This window comes from Cavia porcellus, unplaced genomic scaffold (assembly GCF_034190915.1).
Source record: "Cavia porcellus strain 051 isolate PalLab524CR breed Dunkin Hartley unplaced genomic scaffold, mCavPor4.1 scaffold_13, whole genome shotgun sequence".
Classification (NCBI taxonomy): domain Eukaryota; kingdom Metazoa; phylum Chordata; class Mammalia; order Rodentia; family Caviidae; genus Cavia; species Cavia porcellus.
The window spans coordinates 31920778-31938004 of record NW_026947496.1 but is presented as its reverse complement, the minus strand read 5'-3'; the positions used below and the strand labels follow the sequence as shown (position 1 = coordinate 31938004).

The 17227-nt window shown below is 46.7% G+C and overlaps 1 protein-coding gene across 2 annotated transcripts in view; it reads left to right on the top strand.

Annotated features, from left to right (window-relative positions):
• The first annotated feature begins 486 nt into the window (after positions 1-486).
• The window catches only part of Egln1 (egl-9 family hypoxia inducible factor 1), a 41760-nt gene continuing 25019 nt past the window's right edge, over positions 487-17227 (top strand). For both annotated transcript variants that reach the window (XM_063260043.1, XM_013156271.3), the window contains exon 1: positions 487-1418. In XM_063260043.1, the coding sequence (XP_063116113.1) occupies positions 639-1418 (780 nt within the window). In that variant the 5' untranslated portion in view covers positions 487-638. The remainder of the gene's footprint in view (positions 1419-17227) is intronic.

The following is a 17227-nucleotide window of genomic DNA, read 5'->3' as shown; positions in this document are numbered from 1 at the left end:
TAAAAAGCAAAACGGAGAAAAGCCCTTGCTTTTCGAGCTCATACTGGGGTCCCGAGGTGACACTGGTGCCCTGCGATCCCACTGGGAAGCCCCCGAAGGCCGCCCACGGCGCCGCGGCTTGACCCAGAGCCCGCTGCTTCCCTCCCTTAGATTTCCGTTTCCTCCGCCGCGGAAGCAAAGCCGGCCGGCCTTGAGCGCGCCCCGCGGGCTCGGCCTGGAGCGCGCCCGGCAGGTGGAGGCCGCGCGGCCGGCGCAGGCCCGGGCGGAGCCGCAAAATGCGGGGCGGCACAGGATTGAGGGCCCAAGACGGACGCCCGCGGCGCGCGCAGCCTGTGCTCGGCCCCCGCCCCTCCCCGCCCCGCCCTCTCCCCGCCCCCTCCCCGCCCGCGCCCCGCCCGCGCCGCGCGCCCGGGTCGCCGGGCCGTGGTGTACGTGCGGCGCGCGCGGAGCGAGTGGCGGCGGCCCGCGCCCTGCCCCCGTGCGCCCTGCCCGCCGTGCGCGCTGCCGGAGCCCGGGCGGCGGCCAGCCGGGTCCCGCCGGCCGCGATGCGGCGCTGAGGGCCTCCGGAGCGCGGGGCCCGGCATGACGCGCTGACGGCCCCTCTGCCGCCCCGGGCTGGCCGCCCGGCCTGCTCCGCCATGGCGAGTGACAGCGGCGGGCTCAGCGGGCTCAGCGGGCCGAGCGCCAGCGAGCGCGAGCGCCAGTACTGTGAGCTGTGCGGGAAGATGGAGAACCTGCTGCGCTGCGGCCGCTGCCGAAGCTCCTTCTACTGCTCCAAGGAGCACCAGCGCCGGGACTGGAAGAAGCACAAGCTCGTGTGCCAGAGCGGCGAGGCCGGGCCCAAAGGGGTTCCCGGGGCGGGGGGAGCGGCCCGGACAACGGCGGGGCCGCGCGGAGACGGCGCCGATCCCGCGTCCGCGCCCACCCCCGGGGACGCCGCCGGAGGCCCCCGCGGAGGCCGCCGCGACCCCGAGGCGCCCCCGGCCCGGCGCTCGCCGCGCCCGGAGCGCACTCTGCTGAGCCCCGGGGTGGCGCTGAGCCCTGGCGGCGGAGCCGGGGGACCGCGGCCCAACGGGCAGACGAAGCCGCTGCCCGCTCTGAAGCTGGCGCTGGAGTACATCGTGCCGTGCATGAACAAGCACGGCATCTGCGTGGTGGATGACTTCCTGGGCCGCGAGACCGGGCAGTTGATCAGCGACGAGGTGCGAGCGCTGCATGACACCGGCAAGTTCACGGATGGGCAGCTGGTCAGCCAAAAGAGCGACTCGTCCAAGGACATCCGAGGCGACCAGATCACCTGGGTAGAGGGCAAGGAGCCCGGCTGCGAAACTATCGGGCTGCTTATGAGCAACATGGACGACCTCATCCGCCACTGCAATGGGAAGCTGGGCAGCTACATGATCAACGGGCGCACGAAGGTGAGTCGGGGGCGGTCGGGAGGGAATGGTGACTAGGGCTTGAGGACCGGTCGGGCCGTGTCCGCGCGCTCTGCTCTATGGAGCGCCAGCCTACCCCAGGCGCCCTGCTCTGCAATATCAGTCGCGCTGTAAATCTAGCTGTAGTACCCGTAGCTACTAGGCGTGTGCTTATCCCACTCTGACCGATCGTCGGACGCTCAGCGTTCAGTTGTGAACGGGTGGGCGGAACTCAAAGGAGCACCCTGAGCATATCAGGGGTAAAGATTCCAGCATCCAGGAAGAAAGAGGTTGGCTGCATCCCTTACAGCTCGGTCATGCTTCTAATCCCTAATGTTTTGTAACACGCTACCTAGCAGGAAAAGAGATATTTCCGTTTGCACGTGTGGGTGGAGGCAGGTTGCATTTGTAGCACTAGGTTACCTCGTTTTGCTTTGTTAATGTGATCGCTGTGTTCAAAAAGAGCTATTCAGTAGCTTCTTGGGAAACTTGCAGTACGGAATTGGGGCAGGAGGGGATTCGCTAGGTTTTGCTTTGGCAAAATCTTGTTGCTTTCATCTTTGCTTTTGCAGTCCACTCACCTCAGTGGGCAGCGTTTGCCCTGCCAGACCCTCCTCCCGCCCGGCGAGGTAAACACCAGAGCTGCTGCTACTCCTGCAGCTCTTTGGCATCTTACTTTCCAGAACTAAATATTTTCTTTGTATCCCGCTCCAGGGCCACCCCACTGTACCTCGTCCACCGTCAGTCGCAGATGTGAGTTTTGAGAGATTGTCTCCTGGGAAGTTATCACAAGCACTTGTTCATACACAGCCCGTTTCTTCCCCATCCTGCGCGTTGTGCGTGTGCGTGCGCGCGTGTGTGTGTATGTGTGTGTGTGAAACTGCCTTGACAGTGTGTAACTTTCAAGCTGTCCAAAAGGCTGAGAGACCACAAGTACAGTTCTGAAGGGGAAAGTTTTGTGGGGAAAAACAGTGTGAGATCTGACTTAAACGTTTTTCAGATGTGTTACAGCATGGAAGCACACTAAGTAGTTTTGGAGAAAAGTGATAATCATTTAAAATTAAGCTAAAAAGGAAAAAGAGTTCAATTAAGCCTCAGGCTTGGTCGTGCACAAGGTTTTCATTTACATTTAAAAAGAAAGGTTACCATGGATCAGGAGTCTCAGCATAATCCTGAACTCAAGAGCAGGAAGGGAATGAGAGTGGGAAATAGGGTTGAGCATGTGGACATTGAGCACATCCTGTGGTGGGGGCCTGAGTTTAAATTGGAGCCATGCAAAGCGTGGTGTCCTAGATCTTTCCTGATCTGCTTTCCACAGGTAACTCACTTTGTAGTCAGGCTGAGACCTCTTCTCTCCTATCTTCTTCCTCGCTGGTCCTCTGGACAAGTCTGGCCTCTTTAGGGAAGCTGTTAGGAAATGTCATCCTTCTTCCTCATGGTCGGGGGTGGGGTGGGGGGCTGGGATCTAAAGTAAAAAATAGGGCTTTAAGTCACTGACTGGGCTCTTACTGAATAAGCAACTAGATAAAGGAGGTATGGGCTTTTTAATACTGTTTGGGTTTGGTTTTATGTCTACCTTAAAGTTGGGGACTGGATTTCAGGATCTGCAAATGGTTTTAGGGAATTCTTTTCCTTGTACTTCTTGGCTGAAGGAGATTTAGTAATTACATTTAAACGTGCATATATGTATTCCTTAAAAAACAAGGGTAAATGCCTGCCTGACAAGCATGAGGTCGTGAGTTTGATTCCTAATTCAAAAAAACAAAAAAATAACAACAACAAAAAAACAAGGGTGCTTGCTTTGGGGGAATGAGAAGTAATCAGCACTCCCTACAGCCATTGAGCAACCATAAGTTACTAGGAACCAGATTAGGTGCGGTGCAGACCAGTCACAGTAATCTTAATCCTGTGAAGTGGATAGTGTTACTCCTAATTTACATTCGGGGAAGTTTCAGCCCAGACTTGGCCAAAGCTTACTGCTTTCCAAAACCTGGCTGAGAGTCCAGCTCAGGTGAGTTAGAGGTGGAGCCCATGCTTTTCCTATTATCCTGAGTGCAGGTGAGATGTTGGATGAGCAGGTGTTCATTACTTTACACACGGCTGGAGTTGAAGTTTGGTTTACATTTTTGTTGATAGCAGGCAAATAAGATTAGCTTTGTATGTGAATAATCACCTTCCTTGCTCGGGCTGTGTACACTTTTTATTAAGACACTAAACAATGTTTGTTTCATGCAGTGACTTGAAAGCCACTTTATATTTAACTACCTAAATCACACTCACTTAATTATAACTCTTAAGGCATGTCAGAATATAGTTATTATGTGTGATTGCAGAGGGGGCTTCAGTAAAGAATCTTATTATCCTTCATAATATTATACCCAACTTTAAAAATTCTTTTCTTAATGTGTACTGCTGTTCACAGAGGCAGGTGGGTGGTTTCGGTGTCATGGCTGGCTGTGGATGAGGAAAGGGGACTAAGAAGCTTGTTTGCTTGTTGGAGACCTAAGTTGTGCTTCTGACCAAGCATCTAGTGTTTTTTTTTTCACTGACCTGGTCTCTACTGCAAGCTCTGTGTGTGTGTCAGGGCCTGGCAGTCTGGGGGCGTGTGTTGGCTGTTGGCTCACACAGTTCGGGCTTTGGTTTCTGCTTCTGACTTCTTGCCTGCTTATCTGGCCACTGTTTATCCAGCTAGTTTAAAAGAGGAACCACAAGGAAGGGTGAAGTAATACAGGAGAAAAACAAACCCACTTTTGCCACTGCTGTGACTGGGTTCTGCAGTCCACTTTCTCTCTCTTTGGGATTTCCCCTTTTACCCTTACACTGCCCTTTGATTCTTCACCCTCTCTCCTGCCAGGAGTCCTGCAGGGGTGTCCAGTAGAAAAGAGTGCAGTCTGCTGTTCATTGCAGAGGTCTTGAGGGCTTCTAGAAATTCACAGGAGCCTTGACTGAGTGCAGGCAAAAGGACTGCGGATAGTCCTGGGGAAACAGAACTTTATCATTGCATTTCTCTGAAGAAATCATGTGTATACCATTTAACCCAAACTTCATCTGGTCAGTTTGATATATGTAGGAAAAGTAACAAAATAGCTTGAGATCAACTGCAACAGTTTTCTTTAGTACTGCAGTTAATTAGTCAGTTCTGGCTGATAGCCATGTTTTAGAGTAAAGAATAGAATGAGGCACATCTGCTGCTTTATTGTTGGTACCATTGAGATGTGGTGACAGCCTTCCTAGAGGTGAAAACAGGGAGGACCAGAGAGGAGACCAAACCTGACCATGCGCCTTTGAGCTTAGCTTCTAGCCCTCAAACTGTGAGAAATGAACTTAGGGTATTGAAGTCTAAATAAATACAAAATTTCTTCTCTATTTCTGCTACCCTTGTTCTCCTCTTGGAATCTTGAGCATTATGGATTGAAGTAGCCTGCTGATGGTTAACAGCTGCATCAGAATTCAAGGTCAGTTCAGTTATCCTGCATGCAGACAGACTGGGAATGCTGCACCTGCAGCCATCCTGGCCGCTGCTGAGCTGGTGCTCCCTGCAAGGGTAGACTTGCTATGCAGTGAGCCAGGTTCAACTCTATGGGAACATACTTCCAAATAACGAGTTAGTTTACCTGTAAGTGAACACCTTGAGTCCTAAAGATGTTTTATTTCAAATTAAAAGCTTTTTGGGGGACATGATTACAGCTTTTTGTTGTTTTTTTTTTAAGTAAGTATCTACATTTATTAAAGATCATGGGACAGTAGCAGGAAGAAGGGTGCAGAGAAAAAGAGGGTGAGGGGAAAAAAAGGGCTCTACATGTTTTTTATCTTTTACCTGATAAGTCTAAGAAACATCCTGAACACCTGTAGTTACCTGAGGAAGGAGAGAAGAGCTATTAGTTATCAATATAGAAGGATAAAGGTGGTGTTTGTTTGTTTGTGTGTTTGTTTTGGCACCAGGAATACAAACTCCGGGACTTGTGCTTGCCAGGCAGGCACTGTGCTGATCTGAGCTATATCCCTGGCCCCAAGGATAAAAAATTCTGCGCTCCTTTTAGATCTAAGTTGGACCTTGGGTCTGTTGTTAGAGTGCACTCTGAGTCAGTTATTGGATCTCTGAGTCTCACTTCTACCATTTATGAAATGGTTTTGTGTTTGTTTTTATTGTTTTGTTCTTTTTTGGGAGATTTCAACCTGGTTTTGAACTCACTTTGTAGCCTAGGCTGGCCTTGAACTCTCAACAGTCCTCCTCCCTCAGCCTATTCAATGTTGGGATTGCAAGTATATGCTACCGTACCCAGTGGAAATTAAATGATAACTTTTTCTGCCTCTCAGTCTTGGAGTGAGGAGTACATATAACCCATCTTGTAAAGTACTTTCTGAATTGTGAAGCATTACAAAGAACTGTGTTAACTATTACTCTTCTCATTTTATTAATTAATTTATTTCTGAGGTGAAGTCTTTCTGTGTAGTTCAGGCTTGCTTTCATCTCATTATATAGCCTTGACTGGCCTCGAACTCTTGGCAATCCTCCTGCCTCAGCCTCCTGAGTATTATAATTACGGGTGTGCAGCACCACGGCCAGCTTCTCATTTTAAAAGTCTTTTTTTTTTTTTTTTTTCTGATTCTTTAAGAGTTTTTTATTCCTTCATTAAGAAACTGTAGAAAAGGGGCTTCCCTGCCCCTGCCTCCCACCCACATTTTTTTAAAAATAGGAAACACTGTGAGTCCCAGAGACATTGAGTGAATTGTTCAGGGACCCAGAGCTGCTTAGAACAAAACTGGCCGGTGTTTGGTTCCACTCAATCTTCCATCAGCATCTCGTATAGAAGTCACATATTCCTGCTTAGCTGAGTTGACCTGTTTCTTGCCATTTGGGGTGTTTGTGACTTCCTTTACCTTCCCTGCCCCACTTTGTCATTCTGTACTTGGCTGATCTGACCCCAGTGGAGCTTTTCCTCTGGTAGAGGATCGCAGTGGCCTGCTTCCTCGCTGGAGAGACATGCGTCTCCACAGCTGGCTTTCCTCTCCATTGTGTCAGCCGCTCCCTGGGGCAGCCTTCCTTCTTCCTTCCTCCCTCAGAGCTTTCCCTTCCCTGGTTTCCCCTCTCAGACTTGACGCTGTCTCTGCCTTTCTCCCGTGGTTTTTGAAGTTCAAGCCTTTCTGTTATATCTTCGGATTGATGTTAGCAGTTTCTCTTTTTTTTAAATTTAATTTTTCTTAATTTTCCCCTTTAATCTATCAGATTCGCGAGACACAATGGCAGAGCCATGTGCCCTCATTGCTCATGCCCACCTCCATTCCACAGCACTCTGTTGCACACCTACTTGTCTGCAGTGCGTGTTGGCGTCAGCTAACTTACTGGGCATTCAGCCCACAGCCTACCCTTGACTCTTAATTCCAGCAGCAACTCTGCTGTTGTAAAAACCCAATAGATGGTTAACCAGAATCTTCCCTTGTAACTCTTTAGTTCCCGCCACATTTTCTAGTCTAGACTCTGAACTCTGGCCACCTGTAGCAATGGTCAGTGCTCTATACTCACACTTTCCATAAGAAGCTCACAGCCAGCTTGATCTCTGAAGTGCTTAGGCAGTAGCCACAGCCCACTGAAATTGCCACAGTGTCCTTGAGCTTGGAATTCTCGTGGTTCTTATTTAACATCCCAGATCCCACTTTTTTACTGAATACCCTTGGATCCTGGTGTTCTAAGTCGTGTTTTGATAATTTTTTTGTTAGCAAATATTGAATGAATACTCTTCATAGACAGGTACTAGCTGTGAAGCCTGGGTTTTCCTGCATGGTCCTAGGGCATTGGCATCAGGAAGCCCCCATGTGGGAGGAACACCTGGCATGGGTGGTGGCAAACACAGGGACAAAAATGAACAAGATAAGGATGAGATGAAATGGACCCAGAAAGATGGTAATTTGAATACAGATGTAAATAAAGGGAGAGGCGATCCTTGTGGATAGGTAGTGATGGGCGTTTCACGGAGAGATGGTAAACAGCAAACACTGACATTAAATTGTGCCTGGTGTGATGAGAAAACAGGAAGCCACCAGGGCATGGGACTGGTGAGGCCCTGGGCCAGAAAAGAGAGCAGTTTGTGTAGGGTTTTGCCGTAAGCCCTGGCAGGGACTCCAGGTTTTAGTGTTGGTGATGGGGAGGCCACTGGACAGTTGGTTTCTAAAGAGCTTTGTAGTTGGGTGCAGTGGCACACGCCTGTCATCCCGGTGCTCAGGAGGCTGAAACAGGAAGATGGCCATAAGTTTGAAGCTGGCCTGGGCTACATAGTTCAAGGCCAGCCTGAACTACATAGTAAGATGCTTTCTAAAAACAAATTAATAAAAATTTTAAAACCCAGAAATAAAAATAAAAGAGCTCCATAAGCCAGGCATAGTGACTTATACCTTCTGGTCTCCACTTCTCAAAAACCCAGTATTTGGAGACCAGCCTGGGCAACATAGTAAGGCCTCATTTCTTTCAAAAAGGGAGAGAGAGAGAGTGAGAGAGAGAGAGAGAGAGAGAGAGAGAGATATCTTCGTGGCTGCTGTGTAGGTGGACATGAGGAAGAAGGAAGGAAGCAGGAATACCAATTAGGAAACTCTTGGCTTTGTCTGGGTGCCAGGTGACATAGGCACTGTGGACACAATGAAAATTAATAGAATTCTGAATGTGTTTTGGATGTGGGTGTGTGGGTTCTGTTGAATGGGTTAGACATGAGGCGGAGGAGGAAGAGTCAGGGATAACTTCAAAGTTTTGGCTTGGGTGATTGGGAAGAAATAATTATTTCGTCTTGCCTTGGCCCTTCTGCTTTTTTTCACTTGCTTCACTGCTCAGTTTCCATTTATAGCAGCCCCTGTAAATGCTGACACTTCCCAGCCATAGCCACAGGAAGAACTTCTTTTCCACATTCCTCAGCTTGGCTGTGCCTGTTGTGGCCTCTTGGGACCCCATAGCTTGTGTCCTCGCACAAGGTGCCGTTTTGGGTGAACTGCTCACTTACAGGAGCTGGAAAAAAGTGCAAAAAGACGTATGCACAGTTACAGAAAATTCACAGAAACTTGGGAGAAGATCGACTGGTTTAGTGTCATGCCAGCACAGATTTAGATTCAAAGTCCGAAATAAATATCTTCATTTCAGTATGCTGTTCATAATCAAAGTGCCAGCTGGGCGTGGTGGCACACACCTATAAATAATCCCAGGACTTACAAGGCTGAGGCCTGAGTTAACGAGAGCAAGGGCCACACAAGTGAGTTCAAGGATAGCCTGAGCCACACAGCGAGACCTGTGTCAGAGCAACAACAAAACTCCAACAGGAAAAAAGAATCAGGCTGGGCATGATGATGCTTATAATCCTAGCACTCTGTGAGGCTGAGATAGGAAGATAGAAAGTTTGAAAGCAGCCAGACCCACTTAGCAGTTTAAACCTTGTGGAGGAAAAAAGATGACCCTGGATTCAATCCCCAGTACTTTAAAAAAAAAAAAAAAATAGACCAGGAATGGGTAGAGTAACTGTGAACTATCTGAAGTAGCTCACAGAACTGCAAAATACAAAGGACCATGTGCTGGCACCCTAATGTAGTCAGAACAGGAGGAGAAAATAAACATAGTTTAGGGACTGTACTGGGTAACTTGGGAACGCAGCAGATATGGGTGACATTCCTGCTGCTTTGACACAGAGTTTGGCATGGGAGTTGCAGGTAAAATTCAACAACCAAATCCTGCTGCTATTAAAATTAGAGTATGGCACCCAAGACTTCTAACCATTGAAAGTGTTGCTGATAACTCTAAGGTGGGGAGGAGTCAGAAAAGTATTAGGTTATTATGTAGGAACAGCTTTTAAAATACTAAAACCTGAAAGGTCAAACCCTATGCCGTGGAACCCAGAAACCTGTAATCTCAATTCAAGCAACTTCAATTTAAGGCTAGTTTTTTGGTTTCTTTGAGATAGGGTATAATTGTGGAGGCTTTGTGGGCCTTAAACTCAAGATCCTCCTGCTTCAGCCTCGTAAGTACTAGGCTTATAGGTCTATGCTGCCATATAGGGCACGACTAGTTTTTGAATAAAACCTGAATTGAATCTGGCATGGTAGTCCATGCCTATAATTCCAGCATTCTTGGAGACAGAAATCACAAGTTCAAGCTCACCCTGGGCAATTTAATGAGACTGTGCCTCAAAATGAAAAATAAAATGGGCTGGGGATGTAGTTCTGTGTAAAGGCCCTGAGTTTAATCCCCAGCACAGCAATAAAATAAGCCAAACTGAATAAGAAACATCAAATGTAACCAGTAAATTGAAAAGTATCAGTCAGGAATTTGGGGAGTTAATTTTTTCATTTCACCTGAAATATTTTCATTCATGTTGACACTTTCAGTTCTCATAAGGGGTGACTAGAGGCTCTGATTTTACTTTTATGTAACTATCATGTATTCTGTCTCTAGACATTTCTTTACCAATACTTTGTCTTCTACTGACTGTTAGCATTGTTTTGTTTTGAAGACAGGGTCTTGATGTGTAGCCCAGGCTGACCTTGAATTCACATGTGATCCTCCCTCAGCCTCTTGAGTGCTGGGATGACAGGTGTGTGCCTCCATGCCTGACCTGCAGTAGGTTTGTCAGAAATTAGGTTTTAGGGCTGGTGATTTAGCTCAGTGGTAAAAGTGCCTGCCTGGGAAGTGCAAGGTCATGAGTTTGGTCCCCGGTACCAAAAGAAAAGAAAAAGAAATTGCTTTTTAGTTAGAAAACCCAGCAGTTTCTCTCCCCTACTTAGGCCAAGTCTTCTTGTGGCTTCCACAGCATTGTTAGCCACCCCACCCTGAAAATCTTTGCTATTCAGTTATTGCCCTGAGTCTTAGCCTTTCGGTTTTTTTCATCATTATATCTTTTCAATGTTTCCTTCTTTTCCTCCTGTCTAATTGTAGCTTTTTTTGAAAACTTAGTTCTTAGCTTTCTACTCATCCCTATAAGAGGACAATGCCTGTGGGAGGATTTGAAACATCTGTATTTCTAGACATTTCTTCTCAGAATGTGTTAACTGTCATTGCTATGTAACATGTCACCCGAAACATAATGGCTGAAACTGATGAAGGTTACCATGCATTGGTTTCTGGCAGCTGGGCTGTGTGCTCTGAGAGGGAAGGAGCCAGTTCCAGGCTTCTTGCTCTTCCCTGAGGACTGTGGGGATGAGACTCAGCTCTTCGCCATGTGGGCCTCTCTGACATGCAGCATGTTACGGTATGCGTGCAGGCCACAGAGGCAGCAGAGCCTGACAGCAAGATGGAGGCTCCAGTCACAGAAGAGCGGCCGGCCCCCTGGGCCGTGTTTGAGTGGGTGGAACAAGTAAGTCACCCAGGCTTTCTATTCCTGGTGCCTCCTGTTCCTCATCAGTTGGGCCACTTTGCTTCACATTATGCCCCGGCCACAGTGCTGTGCTTTACGACAGGCCCAAAAGCAATGGAATCAACACCCAGGGAATAAAATCACTGAAATCTTTTCATTACCTGGCTGAGTCAGATAATTAGCAAGTTAGAGCCAACTGCATAGGAGATTTTTCTGATAACAAAAATTGTACTTTCAAGAACTGCAGCCTTGAATGTCTGTCAGGCTGATGACAGTCTTCTGAGTTTGTATGGAACATTGTAAGGTTTCACACACCTATACCCCTACTCTCGCCACCATCGTTTTCTGAACTGGAAAGGGCATAAGACTTAATCCCCTTACCAGGAGAGGTCATTATTCAATGGAAAAGGAAAAAGAAATGTAAATCTGTTTTGTAACAGCTGTCAAACCTGTGGATGTTTATGTGTTACTCTTGATTATATCCCGGCTTTTCACATTTTTTTCATGTCCTAAACAGTCTAACAGTATGATTGAATGTTACATTTTGAGAATACATCACTGGCCCATGGCAGTAAGAAATGTATTTATAAGCTGGGCGTGGTGATACACACTGTAATTCCAGCACTTGGAAGGCTGAGGCAGGAAGATCACCTCATAAGGCCAGCCTGAACTACATAGCTAGATCTTGTCTCAAAAAAAAAAAAAAAAGATATGTATTTGGATGACATCAGGTCTTTCTCTACAGTGACTAATCTGCAGGCTTGTGAAGATCAAACCTTCATCGTTGGCAGCAGGAGACTCCTGCACCAGGAGCCCTGTCTTGTCCACAGGCTCATCACCTTCTGTGATGCCAGTAATTCTGCTCTCCCTTCCCAGGAATAAAAAGGAGTTGAACCCAGAGCTTTAACACTGAGCTACAGCACCAGGTCGTTTTAGTATTTTATTTTTGAGATCAGATTCTGTTAAGTTGCTAACTTGCTCAGGCTTGGCTCAAACTTTCAGTCCTCCTGCTCAGCCTCCCAGAGTGCTGGGACTGCCAGTATTGCAACACAGCAATGGAATCCATTTTTGGTTGTTTTGTTTTGCCTAAGGCTGTGCAAGAGCTGAGAATCTCAGCGGCAGAATCATGCATGCTTGCCTTGTGGTTCCTGGAGGGTCGGAGGATCCCCAGAGTGGGAAAGGAATGTGTTCTTGGTGCCTGTGACTCCTCCTCTGCAGAAGTTTAAGGAGCAGCCTTCACATTCATGGGCACCTATTGCTTTTCACCTTTGGATCCCAGATCAACAAGTTCAGTTTGTTTGCTAGTGGAAGACCAGCTGGTTTATTACCATTCTTCTTAGTGACAGTCTGGATTTAACCTATGCTTTCCATTCTGCCTGAATCCAGGCTCTCTTGTAAGTGGAAAGGAATCCAGTGAATCTGCTAAAGTTCCTCCCTCAGGGGCTTGAGATCTAGCGGTGCAAGTCATTTGTTCCTTTTATCTGCCCTTCTCCTCCTCAATTTCTTTTCTGCAGGCTCCTTCCCATACTCTTTCCCAGTAGTGTTTAAAGACTTTTTTGACATTTCCTAGTGGCCACATGTGGCCCTGTGCTGCTAATAATGTGGCTTCCACATGTTGTAAACTTTTAACATTATTTTGTGATTTTTTTTTTTTTTAGTCACATTTTTCATGACTGCTTGGTAGTGTTCAGTATGGACCACATAAGGGACAGTAGGCCACTGTAGGGGAGGCCATGGTGCAGTGCTAGCTCCATTCCTGCCCTTGCCACACACAGTCCAGTGAAATAGTGAGTGTCAGGCGTTGCACGCACTGGCACAACTTGGTGAGTAGACACAGCAGCTACGGATAATAGTATTCCAGCCCACCTACATGAAAAGTAAAGTTAGATAGAACATTTCTAATGAGCATCCTGAGAACTAAGAATCTCAGCCACTTCCAACCAGTGAAGCATTAGTTTCACAAGAATAAGGTCAGGTATCTCACTAGTTTTATGGGGATTTTTTTGTTTTTATGTTGCCTTTTTTGATGTTACATAAAATATTTAAAAATAAGGAAGCTTTGTTACATGGATGACCTACATTATATACTTTTTAAAATTTTGTGTTTTATTATTATTACTATTATTATTTTGGTTGAATTTTGAGAGAATCTTTCTAAGTTCAGGCCAGCCTTGAACTCATCATGTAGCCCAGGCTGGCCTCAAGCTTATGGCAGTTCTCCTGCATCAGTCTCCAGAGTGCTGGCATTTCAGGCATGTGCCAGCATATCTTGTGCTACATTATATATTTTACATTATATATTTTCAGTGTGACTCAAAACAATTCCTCTTCATTCAGTGCACCCAGCCAAGGCAAAAGCTCTTTGGATACCCATGATGTAGACTATGCAGAAGCCAAAGGCTAGAAGTGGAAATGGAGAGGAAAGTTACAGAAATACTGAGAGAATGATAAAATGATACCATGAGCAAAGGAATTTGGTAAATTTAAGGTCAGAGGATGAAAATGAACTAAAGGGCAAAAGGGTCAATATAAATTGTCCAGGGACAATATAAAGCAGAAGCAAGAGCCACACATTTTGAGAATATAAAACACTGGCCTAAGAAGTACTGAAAAGGATCATTTGGTCAGCACGTATCTGCAGGTGTCCTGCATGGAAGGACAGACGACAACCTTGAGCACACTTTGCAGCTGCCCCCGTTGTGGGCTGCTTGCCTGAAAAAGCATATTAGATAATTTGGCATCTTGGTGAAGGTAACAGATAGCTGATATCTTGCTTTTTTACCCTACATACTTAAAAAAAAAAATGCAATGCAGCACATGTGGCTGCCAGCCATGCGGCTTATCATGCAGCTCATAAAATAAAGGACAGCTCATTTTGAGAAGTAAAACGTACACTGAGCAACTTGGAACACCTGAAACGCTATAGCAGTCTGCTGTTGGATTTATAAGAAAGGAGGATGACTTCACAGGTTTTTAGTAAAATTTGGGGATAAAAGCCTTGATGTGCTGCTGCTGCTTTGCATATGGGGAAGATGATTCCACAAGTTTATTTATCAAAATGATGTGAATGGAATAGCTAGTTCAATTTTCCTGGGAAACAAATGGATAACTCTTAAAGATCCTGTGAAATAAAACATTAAAATGCCATTGTATGACAAGGATGATAATCTGGGAAGTCTTAAGTAATCTAATAGCCATAGATTGCTAGATAGGGTCTGGATTGGCTTCAGAGCCCCAGTGAAATAATATATTTGAAAATACTTTATAATATATAAAAGCTTGCAGTTATTGTATTATTAAAGTCTACCCATTGGAACACTTAAGAAAAAGAAGAAGAAAAAAGCAAACTTCCAGGTCTATTCTTTATTCAGTGGCAAAGAATCAAATGAAACTGTGAATGCTGGTTCTTGAGTTGGTTTGTTTAGAAATGGGTGTTCTCAGTTACCCAGACTGGGTTTGAACTGGGATCCCATGTCTAGCCTTCCTCAGTGCTAAGATAACAGGTGCGCAGTGCTGTGCTGAATGAAGTTGGTTCTTGACTGTTTGCCCTTAAGGGTTTCTGTCTCCATGATCTGTTTGTTCTGGTGTATGTCTCTCCTGGGACGATCTCATGCACTGTGAATGCTCTGGATCCTGTCAGTTTGCCTCTTTCAAACTTGTTCTCTTTAATTGCTGCCTGATTTTAAGCATGTTCTCTAATATTCGAGCATTGGTTGCCATGTCCGTGCTGTAGGAGCTTGTGGGAGTAGCCAGGTTACAAAGGAGGGACGAGGAATGCTCCACATATGGCCAGTGGCCAGCTGCTGTCACATCAGTGAGGAACAAGACCCAGCCAGCTGGGTTATTGCTGGAGTTAGAATTGTCTCCAGCTCTCAGGACATGTTGGCTTCACTCCTGCTGGGCTCTGTGCAGGCTGACAGACACCCACCTGTACCTGTCTGTAAGGATTGCAAACTTGTGATTAGTGCTATCACTGGTGTTGAAGGGTGAGCTTGGTGGAACGCTAAGAGGGGACAGGGGTGAAGTTGATCTTGTCCTTGAACTCTGGCTGCTTCTTCAGCAAGTGCTCACAGAGCAACCACTCAGTACTGGGCATCGCAGGTGCCACACTGCCTGGATGACTGGGTTGTCCGTGCCCTTGGGGGCTTGCTTCTGAGTAAAGGCAGCACAGAATTGTGGCCTAATTGGGGTGGCTGTTCACAGGATGTGAAGTACCCTGTGCAGATGCCAGGATGACCCCGACATTTTTTGGCTGGGTCTGGTTCTCTGGAAAGGCCAGGGAGAAGATGGGCGGGAGTTCCACCCTCGTCTGGAAAACCAGTGTCTCAGAGGAATATGCTTTCCTCTATCAGTGACAGTTTTACTTACTTAAAAATTATTTCCTGGCTGGCTGTTCTTGTTCCCATTTACACTTTCCACTTGAAAGCCACCTCTTCCTCTGTTCAAAGGTCTAACCTTTTTTGTTTCCGTTTTGTATCTTTCTAGTTCAGTCTGCCCATTGCTGCCCTTTTAAGAGACCATTTTCCTTCCTGGCTGCGTATTTTCTGGGCTGGTCCAGAAGTTTGTGGCCCATAGACCTGCCCACATTTCCTCCTGTCTGTCCCCAGCTCTTTCCATGAGCAGGGAGGCGATATTCAGAGTTTGCACCTCACCTGCAGTCCCCATGGGTGCTGCTCCTGGAGACTGTGAACAGAGATCCTCGGTGTTCTGTTTCTTGCACTGGGACTTGGGAAGTTTTACAATTGAATTTCCCCTGTCCACTGGAATTGAGATTTTAATCTGTTCACGTCCTGCGCATCTCCATCCTGTGAAAATTTACCAAGATTTGTACTGCGGTGTGGGCTGCCTGTAATTCCAGCACTCTGGGAGGAGGCAAAAGCAGGAGGAGTGCAAGACTGAGCTCAGCTGGGGCAGTTTATCAGCTTACCAAGAGCTGGTCTCAAAATAAAAAAGGGCTGTGGATGTAGCTCAGTGAGAAGACTATGGGTTTAATTCAGTACTGCCACAAAAACGAAACAAAAAAGACCAGGTGTGGTTTGATTCATGTGCGTTTGTTGCCTTCCAGCTGCACCACACTCTCAGGCAGCCTCAGCGTCTTTGTGCTGCTCTCAGCTCCCCTGGGATCCCTGGTACATTGCCCACCACCACACCCCTGCCCAGCGGTTCAAATCTTACACTTCCTTTGGGGTCTGGATGAGGTTTCCTTCCCCAAGATCTTGAGCCTGGAGTCTCCATTGGTCTCACTCTTCTCAAAAAATAATGTCTGCCTTTTATTCTCACACTGTCTTCTCCAGGAAGGGGGCAGGTTGGGGTGCACTGCCCTCCCTGATCTTGTGAATGGTACATGGGCGATGCTTGGTGAGTCGCCTGCGCACCCTGTGCCCTGTAGCTCACCTCCACCCACCACCTTCCCACCCAGGTCTAAAACCACAGATGTTTTTAAAGTCTGTAAGAGTTTTTGTCTTGTTTTGAACAACTCCTTTCTGTGATTACTGGGCTGTTTCTAGGCCCTAATTTTCCTGATAAAAATAGCCCAGGCTGGCCTGGCCTTCAGCAGTTTTTAGCTCCAAGGACTAGGAGGAGAGTCTGCTTGAAGGTAAAGTCCTGTGTCCGGGTGCCGGAGGCCAGCAGTGGGTTACAGATTGAGTCCCAAGGGAAGAAGCCTACTCCTTCTGTCTGCTTGTTCTACATTTCACCCCCCAAGCTAGAGAAGCCCCAGGACATACCTGTGTATCGCCTAAACCTGCAGCTTGATAGAATTGATGTTGAAAATAAACTTTGTTATCTGCCCCCCTCAGTGACCTGGAAGGGAAAGGCTTGTAGGCAGCAAGGAGGCACAAGGTTAACATTGATCCCACGAGATTGATGTGTAAAACAAAACCTTCAAAATAAAAATTTAAACTTCTAAAATTATTTTGGTATACTATTCTTTATTGAGAATGCCAGATGTGTTACAGGAAGTTTTACAGTTGTGTTTTTAAAAGAGTATGTGATTTAGACAAGATGAGAAATGCTTCTTCCTTATCAGAAAACCTTCTGGGTTTAACCACATTTCTAGATTCAGACATTTAATCAGCTTGGGGACTAGGCCATGTTAAAGGAAGGTGGCGGCAGCTGGGTGTGGTGGCGCATGCCTGTAATTCCAACATGTGAGAGGGTGAGGCAGGAGGAGTATGGCAATTTTGAGGCCAGTGTGGAAGACGTAGGGAGTTCATGGCCAGCCTGAACTTTATGAAGACACTGTCTCAAATAAATAAATAAGGAAGACAGCAGCTGAGTACAGACCATAGGAGCCTGGCTATGTAAAGGTCATTTCAGTTTGACCTTGGAACACATTCAGACATTTTTATCCTTAAAAACTATTTTGCTTTCCAATTTTGCTTAATTCTGACACTTAAAATGTATGTCCAGACCAGGACTTTAACTGGGTAGCATAGCACCTGCCTGGCAAGCAGGTCCTGGGTTCAATTGCTGGTACCAAAAAAAAGA